At 50.5% G+C, this 8934-nt stretch overlaps 1 protein-coding gene across 2 annotated transcripts; it reads left to right on the forward strand.

Moving 5' to 3' along the window:
- Positions 1-3818: 3818 nt before the first annotated feature.
- On the forward strand, positions 3819-8918 carry FKBP11 (FKBP prolyl isomerase 11). Of its 2 annotated transcripts, XM_033222236.1 has the most exons (6): positions 3819-4762; positions 4948-5013; positions 5409-5496; positions 5801-5834; positions 6687-6757; positions 8665-8907. In XM_033222236.1, the coding sequence occupies exons 1-6, from the start codon at positions 4637-4639 to the stop codon at positions 8880-8882; spliced, it is 603 nt and encodes a 200-aa protein (XP_033078127.1). In that variant the 5' UTR covers positions 3819-4636; the 3' UTR covers positions 8883-8907. The 2 variants fall into 2 exon arrangements, with proteins under 2 accessions (XP_033078127.1, XP_033078128.1); XM_033222237.1 differs by lacking the exons at positions 3819-4762; positions 4948-5013 and adding an exon at positions 5063-5283 and having other exon boundaries at positions 8665-8918.
- Positions 8919-8934: the final 16 nt, after the last annotated feature.

The following is an 8934-nucleotide window of genomic DNA, read 5'->3' on the forward strand; positions in this document are numbered from 1 at the left end:
GATCCTCCCACCTTAGCCTCCTGAGTAGCTAAGACCACAGGAGCACACCACCATACCTAGTTAATTGTTAAATTATTTGTAGAGAGAGGGTCTTGCCATGTTGCCCAGGCTGGTCTTGAGCTCCTGGCCTCAAGCAATCCCCCTGCCTCAGCCTCCCAAAAGTGTTGGGATTACAGGTATGAGCCACCATGCCAAGACTTTTCTTTTTTTTTTTTTTTTTTTTTGAGACGGAGTCTTGCTCTGCCGCCCAGGCTGGAGTGCAGTGGCCGGCTCTCAGCTCACTGCAAGCTCCGCCTCCCGGGTTCACGCCATTCTCCTGTCTCAGCCTCCCGAGTAGCTGGGACTACAGGCGCCCGCCTCGTCGCCCGGCTAGTTTTTTGTATTTTTTAGTAGAGACGGGGTTTCACCATATTAGCCAGGATGGTCTCGATCTCCTGACCTCGTGATCCGCCCATCTCGGCCTCCCAAAGTGCTGGGATTACAGGCTTGAGCCACCGCGCCCGGCCCAAGACTTTTCTTAAACAAGATAGAAGTTTAGAGGTTTTCTTAAACAAGATAGAAGTTTAAAGTTTTCTTAAACAAGATAGAAGTTTAAAGGCTGGACACGGTGGCTCACGCCTGTAATCCCAGCACTTTGGGAGGCCTAGGCAGGCAGATCATGAGGTCAGGAGATCGAGGCCATCCTGGCTAACACGGTGAAACCCCATCTTCACTAAAAATAAAAATACAAAAAATTAGCCAGGCGAGGTGGCGGGTGCCTATAGTCCCAGCTACTTAGGAGGCTGAGGCAGGAGAATGGCATGAACCCAGGGGGCGGAGCTTGCAGTGAGCCGATATCGCACCACTGCACTCCAGCCTGGGTGACAGAGCGAGACTCTGTCTCAAAAACAAAAAAAAGTGTCTTTCTGCCTCAGTTAAAAGGTGTCTGGGGTCATGCATGGTGGCTCATACCTGTGATCCCAGCACTTTGGGAGGCCGAGGCAGGTGGATCACCTGAGGTCAGGAGTTCGACACTGGCCTGGCCGACATGGTGAAACCACGTCTTTACTGAAAATACAAAATTAGCCTGGTGTGGTGGCACACACCTGTAGTCCCAGCTACTCCGGAGGCTGAAACAGGAGAATTGCTTGAACCTGGGAGGCAGAGGCTGCAGTGAGCCACAATCGCAGCACTACACTCCAGCCTGGGCAAGACAGAGTGAGACTTCATCCAAATAAATAAAAATAAATAAATAAAAATTAGCCAGATATACTTGCTTGAACCCAGGAGGCGGAGGTTGCAGTGAGCCAAGATCACACCACTGTACTCCACCCTGGGCAACAGAGTGAGACTGTCAAAAAAGAAAAAAAAAAAAAAATGGTGAGCTGGGCATGGTGACTGACGCCTGTAATCCCAGCACTTTAGGAAGCCGAAGCAGGCAGATCACTTGAGTCCAGGTGTTCGAGGCCAGCCTGGGCAATATGGCGAAACCGCATCTCTACAAAAAATATAAAAATTAGCTGAGTGTGGTGGCATGCCCCTGTGGTCCCAGCTACTTGGGAGGCTGAGGCAGGAGGATCACTTGACCCCAGGAGGCGGAGGTTGCAGTGAGCCAAGATTGCACCACTATACTACAGCCTGAATGACAGAGATCCCCATCTCAAAAAAAAAAAAGGTATCTGGCAGCTAGTCTGAAGATAGGCATCTCAATTGTTCACAGCCAGTTACAGATCGAACTCCTCTTTCCCCCTTCTCACTACTGCACTTGACTAGTCTTTTTTTCCCCCCACAAAGAATGGGGCTTCAGATACAACTGAAAAATAAAAGTATCTGGTGGTAGGCAATCCAGAACTGGCATGGTGGCTCTGCAGTTAACAAGGACTTATGCTTCTTTTTGCTTCACCATCCTAGCATGCAGCTTCCATCCTAATGGTCATCTCATTGTCTAATATGGCTTCTAGAGCTTAATTAATCTCATCTGCATTTCAGATAGCAGACAGAAGGAATGAAAGATGATTGGGGGAGGGAGAGGAGCACAGAAGGATGCTTCTTAGTTAACTCTTTAAAGGGCCTTCTTGGAAGTCCCAAGACAATACTTCCAACACTTCGTTTATGTTCTCTTGGCCAGAACTTAGCCATATCCAGCTTTAAGGGAGACTTGGAGATGCAGTTTTGTGGTTTTTTTAACTTAAAAAATATTTTGATATGTAATTTGCAAACAGTGAAATGCACAGATCATAAGTATACAGTTTGATAAGTTCTGACAAATGCATACACCCATGTAACCCACATCCCTCTGAAAATATAGAGTATTTCATCACCCCTAGAAATTCCCTCCTGCTGAGGGGACTTTTTTTTTTTTTTAAACAATACAAATGAGAGATAATGAAGGCTTCGTATCCTGAGGTGGGAGGGTTGTAGCTATGGGAATAGAAGGGAGGAGCTGGAGAGACTGTGGAAGGAGAATCCAGAGTAGACCCGTTGGATGTGGGAGATGAAAGAAGAGTGAATGCTGGTAGCAGAGCCACTCACAGAAACAAGAGATAGGGAGGAAGTCTGGGTTGTTACAGATGGGTTGGAAGAATGAGTGCAGTTAAGACTATTGGCCGGGCGCATTGGCTCAACGCCTGTAATCCTAGCACTTTGGGAAGGCTTAGGCAGCCGCATCATGAGGTCAGGAGTTTGAGAGCAGTCTGGCCAACATGGCGAAACCCCATGTACTAAAAATACAAAAATTAGCCAGGCGTGGTGGTGGGTGCTTATAATCCCAGCTACTTGGGAGGCTGAGAAAGGAGAATCGCTTGAACCCGGGAGGTGGAGGTTGCAGTGAGCCAAGATCATGCCATTGCACTCCAGCCTGGGCGACAGGAGTGAAACTCTGTCTCAAAACAACAACAACAACAACAACAACAAACTGTTTTAAAAAGTGGACTGGGCATGGTGGCTTACACCTGCAATCCCAGCACTTTGGAAGGCCGAGGCGGGTGGATCACCTGAGGTTGGGAATTTGAGACCAGCCTGACCGACGTGGAGAAACCCTGTCTTTACTAAAAATACAAAATTAGCCAGGTGTGGTGGTGCATGCCTGTAATCCCAGCTACTCGGGAGGCTGAGGCAGGAGAATTGCTTGAACCCGGGAGTTAGAGGTTGTGGTGAGCCGAGATTGCACCATTGCACTCCAGCCTGGGCAACAAGAGCAAAACTCCTCCTCCTCAAAAAAAAAAAAAAAAAAAAAAAAAGTGAAGTCTGGCCAGGCGTGGTGGGTCAAGCCTGTAATCCCAGCCCTTTGAGAGACCGAGGCAGGCGGATCACCAAGATCAGGATTTTGAGACCAGCCTGGCCAACATGGTGAAACCCTTATCTACTAAAAATACAAAAATTAGCCAGGCATGGTGGCGGGCGCCTGTAATCCCAGCTACTTGGGAGGCTAAGGCAGGAGAATCTCTTGAACCTGGGAGGCGGTGGTTGCAGTGAGTGGAAATTGCTCCACTGCACTCCAGCCTGGGCCACACAGTGAGACTCCGTCTCAAAAAAAAAAAAAAAAAAGTGAAGTCGGCCGGGCGCAGTGGCTCAAGCCTGTAATCTCAGCACTTTGGGAGGCCAAGGTGGGCGGATCACGAGGTCAGGAGATCGAGACCATCCTGGCTAACATGGTGAAACCCCCTCTCTATAAAAATACAAAAGATTAGCCGGGCGTGGTGGTGGGCGCCTATAGTCCCAGCTACTCGGGAGGCTGAGGCAGGAGAATGGCATGAACCCGGGAGGCGAAGCTTGTAGTGAGCCGAGATCACGCCACTGCACTCCAGCCTGGGGGACAGAGCGAGACTCCATCTCAAAAAAAAAAAAAAGTGAAGTCTTTACACAAACATAAAGGGGTTATGTGTGCTGCCCTTTGAGAAGTTTGTTGATGAAAGGAGAAAGGAAGTAGTAGCACCAGAGGAAAAGACCAGGGGTTTACCCTGTTCTTACAGGAAAACAGCTCCTTGCTCTTTTCAGCTAGCTTTTCAAAGGATAGGGATAGGACAGCTCCCTGCCCTCTTTCGGATATTTGGATCTATAACCTCCAGAAATTCAGGCTGAAGTAGTTGGAGGTGGGAGAGGAATGAGACAACTGTCTGGGTGGGGTCGGCCAGCCAGACACTGCCAGGATAGCCACAAGGAGACATAACTTAGAGGAAAGAGCAGACAGCAACCACATTGGACTCAGGCAGTCCTGGGTTTGAATCCTGTCTGTGTCACCACCTAGCCTGATGACCTTGGGCACATCCTGAGCACCCTGTGCCTTATCTGTAAAATGGAAACAATTATGCCGACCTTTTAGGTTGGTTTTGAGGATTAGAGAATAGCTCCTGACACACAGTAGGTAATCGTAAATGGGTGCTATTATTTGGCCCAACCACATTATAGGACAGAACGTCTAACGGACGGGTCAGAACCTGCGCCCTCTGGATCTTGGCGGGTACAGAGGGCGCCCCTCGGCCTCCTTCCTTTCGGAGGTGGGGACAAGGTGGAGGAAGGGCTGCAGGAGGAGGAGCTCTAGCATCGCGACCCGCCCCGTCCCGTCCAGTCTGGCCTGGGCGCTGCGGGAACGCTGTCCTAGCTGCCACCATCCGAACAGCCTGTCCTAGTGCCCCGGCTCCCTGCCCCGCGCCCAGTCATGGCCCTGCGCCCCTCACTCCTCCCTCTCTATCTGCTGCTGCTGCTGCTCAGTGCGGCGGTGTGCCAGGCTGAGGCTGGGTTCGAAACTGAAAGTCCCGTCCGGACCCTCCAAGTGGAGACCCTGGTGAGGAGATAGTCCCGAACCTCAGCACCCGTGGGCCGAGCCTTGTGGGGTAACACAGGGATCTCAACGAATCTGGGAGCCGGGATGGGAGGAAGTGCGGGAACTGAGTTGGGGGTGGTGCCGGGTCTAGGAGCGAGAACGGGATCTTTGGCAGAGCATCCGTGACCCCTGTAGTCCGATCGTAGGTGGAGCCCCTCGAACCATGTGCCGAGCCAGCTGCTTTTGGAGACACGCTCCACATACACTACACGGTGAGGGGTCTGGGGGGCCGGGGCGGGGCCTGGGAGGGGGTGGCGCCCTGCTGAAACACGTCAGCTTTGGCTTGGACACGTGGCAAGCGGTTCGGGAGAAGAAACTCGGGGCTCTGGGATCATAGAGCATGTGGCGAGGGGAGAGGTGTTGCTCTTCCGTGCCTTTTTCCTCCTTGCTTTTCTGCCAGTTCCTACCTGGCACGGAGAAGTGCAGGGTGGAGAGATCTCCGAGAAGCGTCAGCCCTCTGGGGCTTCCTGTTCCTTACAGCGGTAAGGGGAAGGCTAGGCTGCCGCTGTAAGGGGGCTGCCGCCTCCCAGCGGTCCAGGTGTGTGTTGCGCGCCTGCTGGGAGGGAGAGGGCGCTAGGTGTATGCTCTTGATGCTCTCTCCCCCCAGGGAAGCTTGGTAGATGGACGTATTATTGACACCTCCCTGACCAGAGACCCTCTGGTTATAGAACTTGGCCAAAAGCAGGTGATTCCAGGTATGTGACCTGTGCCTCCCATTCTACCTCTTCACAACCTAAGCCCTTTCTTAGCCTCTTCAGCTCCAAAGCTGCCCTGGAAATTCCCCCTGAAATCAGTAAGACCCTAGGGCTCTACCAGTTACCTTCTGAGGTTCAAACCTCACTTCTAATACTCCACTTGTCCCATACCCTATTGGAAGCCAGAGATTTAAGAACTGGGGGCAAGAACTATTGAGGATGGAGGAGGAAGACTTTGTTGTTCATGTCATGGGATTTGGGGAAGGTGGATAGCTTCCAGTTCAGTTGTGTCTTCTTCCTCAAGGTCTGGAGCAGAGTCTTCTAGACATGTGTGTGGGGTGAGTATCTGGGCAGGGGTGGGCCTGGGTACCCTCTTTGCATGGGAAGAGGTTTTCTCTGCCGTCCTCGCTCCTTAAGAAGCAGGAGGTCGGGCGCGGTGGCTCAAGCCTGTAATCCCAGCACTTTGGGAGGCCGAGACGGGTGGATCACGAGGTCAGGAGATCGAGACCATCCTGGCTAACACGGTGAAACCCCGTCTCTACTAAAAATACAAAAAACTAGCCGGGCGAGGTGATGGGCACCTGTAGGCCCAGCTACTCTGGAGGCTGAGGCAGGAGAATGGCATAAACCCAGGAGGCGGAGCTTGCAGTGAGCTGAGATCCGGCCACTGCACTCCAGCCCGGGCGACAGAGCAAGACTCTGTCTCAAAAAAAAAAATACAAAAAACTAGCCGGGCGAGGTGGCGGGCGCCTGTAGTCCCAGCTACTTGGGAGGCTGAGGCAGAAGAATGGCGTGAACCTGGGAGGCTGAGCTTGCAGTGAGCTAAGATCCGGCCACTGCACTCCAGCCTGGGCAATAGAGCGAGACTTTGTCTCAAAAAAAAAAAAAAAAAAAAAAAAGCAAGAGAATGTGGAATAAAGGACCCTGCTTCCCACTGGACAGGTCCAGGTCAGTGGGAACCCTGAGGGCATCCAAAGCCTCTGTGCCTCTTGTGCTGTTGCTTTTGTTGGGGAGTTGAGGCACATGGGGAGATGGACACCTTTGCTGGCCAGCCTGTTTGGTGTTCAGGTGGAAAAGTTCGTGTTTTGGGTGTGAAGATCCAGAGGGTTTTGCTGGAGGAGCGTCAGCTGGACTGAGGCTGCTGGCCTACCTCTCCTGCCTCTGGCTGTGACTGACATTCCTTCCCTCAGAGAGAAGCGAAGGGCAATCATTCCTTCTCACTTGGCCTATGGAAAACGAGGATTTCCACCATCTGTCCCAGGTAATCTGACTAGGCCTATCTCTCAGGCCATCAAAATACCCAGTCCCTAAGAGCTGTAAGGAGCTATATACTTTGTCTCATGCTTGAGAAGGTCCAGACCAAGTTTGTTTAGACAGACAGGAGTGCCTGGGGCCTCTATCTCCAGGGCTACTTTTTTCTTCCTCATATCACCAACAGGGACTAAAGACAAATAACCTGATGAGGCCACCTGGCGTGACCTCTAGCAGCCAGTAACTTGTTAGGGAAGAGAACTGCTTGGGCCACATGGGTCTGCTGCCTGTGCCACCACCTTTCCCAGAACACTGGGCTTCTTTCCTGCCCTTTTCTACAACTCTACGCTGTGTCAGCTGTACAGCCGCCCCCACCTCCTTCCTTTCAGCCTCCATCAGGGAAGAGATAGTAAAAATAATCACAGTCAAGTAATTCAAAACAAAACAAAAAGCAACTGTTAAAGCCAAGTCTACCCCATAACTTTAAAAGCCATCATAGGTCACTGCCGATGTCTATTTTTGAAGGGTTGAGATGGACAGATTTCCCAAAATGCATATCTTTTGCTTTCAGTTCTAACAAATGTTCTATTAGCTAAAATGTGTTGTACTCCACAGAGTATTGGGCTCGTAATTCTTCTTCTTCTTTTTTTTTTTTTTGAGACGGAGTTTTTTTTTTTTTTTTTTTTTTTTTTTTTGTTGAGACGGAGTCTTGCTCTGTCGCCCAGGCTGGAGTGCAGTGGCCGGATCTCAGCTCACTGCAAGCTCCGCCTCCCGGGTTTACGCCATTCTCCTGCCTCAGCCTCCCGAGTAGCTGGGACTACAGGCGCCCGCCACCTCGCCCGGCTAGTTTTTTGTATTTTTAGTAGAGACGGGGTTTCACTGTGTTCGCCAGGATGGTCTCGATCTCCTGACCTCGTGATCCGCCCGTCTCGGCCTCCCAAAGTGCTGGGATTACAGGCTTGAGCCACCGCGCCCGGCCTAGACGGAGTTTCATTCTTGTTGCTCAGGCTGGAGTGCAGTGGCGCAATCTTCACTCACCACAACCTCTGTCTCCTAGGTTCAAGCGATTCTCCTGCCTCAGCCTCACGAGTAGCTGGGATTACAGGCATGTGCCACCACGCCCAGCTAATTTTGTATTTTTAGTAGAGATGGGGCTTCTCCATGTTGGTCAGGCTGGTCTCAAACTCTCAACCTCAGGTGATCTGCCTGCCTTGGCTTCCCAAAGTGCTGGGATTACAGGCATGAGCCACCTCACCTGGCTGGGCTCATAATTTTTATTCTAGTTCCAGCTTAGAGAAAGGCCTGGAAGGAGGGTAGGGCAACCAAGGAGAAACTCTTTTACCCAAAGCCCTATACCTCCCCATTCCCAGTGCTGCTTATTTGCACCTCTTCCGCCCACTCATTTCTGTTCCACCTGCCCCTTTACTTCTTAAGCAGCATCCTCATCCTTCTTCCTCTTCAGTTCTTATGCTGAAACTCCTGTTATCTCATAATCACGTTGAATGTGCTCATTGGTTGGTTGATTTTTTAAAGTCTAGTTTAAATCCATTTAATTTCAGCCCTACAAAGACTCTATCCATGTGGTTATTTGGAAATACGGTAAGTTAGTAGTTAGTATAGAGGGTTCTCCCACTTACAAATGGAGAAGAGTCTTACATTTCATATTCACAGAAAGTTTTCCTGCATTCAAAGACTTGTCACTGGACCCAAGCCACATGTGTCAACATGACTATCACTGAACTCTGCTCATAATCCTCCTCTACTCTTGTCTAAAGGAATTCAACCCCACATTTAAATCTTGTCAGCTTCATAGTTGTTAGCTTTGCTGTGGCCTACCCTCCCTATTTTCATTCAGATTCTGAGCCCTGGATAAAATGCACTGAGAGTCTAACCCTCTCCACCCCTCTGCCTCTCCAGCGGATGCAGTGGTGCAGTATGACGTGGAGCTGATTGCACTAATCCGAGCCAACTACTGGCTAAAGCTGGTGAAGGGCATTTTGCCTCTGGTAGGGATGGCCATGGTGCCAGCCCTCCTGGGCCTCATTGGGTATCACCTATACAGAAAGGCCAACAGACCCAAAGTCTCCAAAAAGAAGCTCAAGGAAGAGAAACGAAACAAGAGCAAAAAGAAATAATAAATAATAAATTCTAAAAAACTTCTTTGCATTCTTCATCTGATACTTTCTG

This window comes from Trachypithecus francoisi, unplaced genomic scaffold, assembly GCF_009764315.1.
Source record: "Trachypithecus francoisi isolate TF-2019V2 unplaced genomic scaffold, Tfra_2.0 Lachesis_group11, whole genome shotgun sequence".
Taxonomy (NCBI): Eukaryota; Metazoa; Chordata; class Mammalia; order Primates; family Cercopithecidae; genus Trachypithecus; species Trachypithecus francoisi.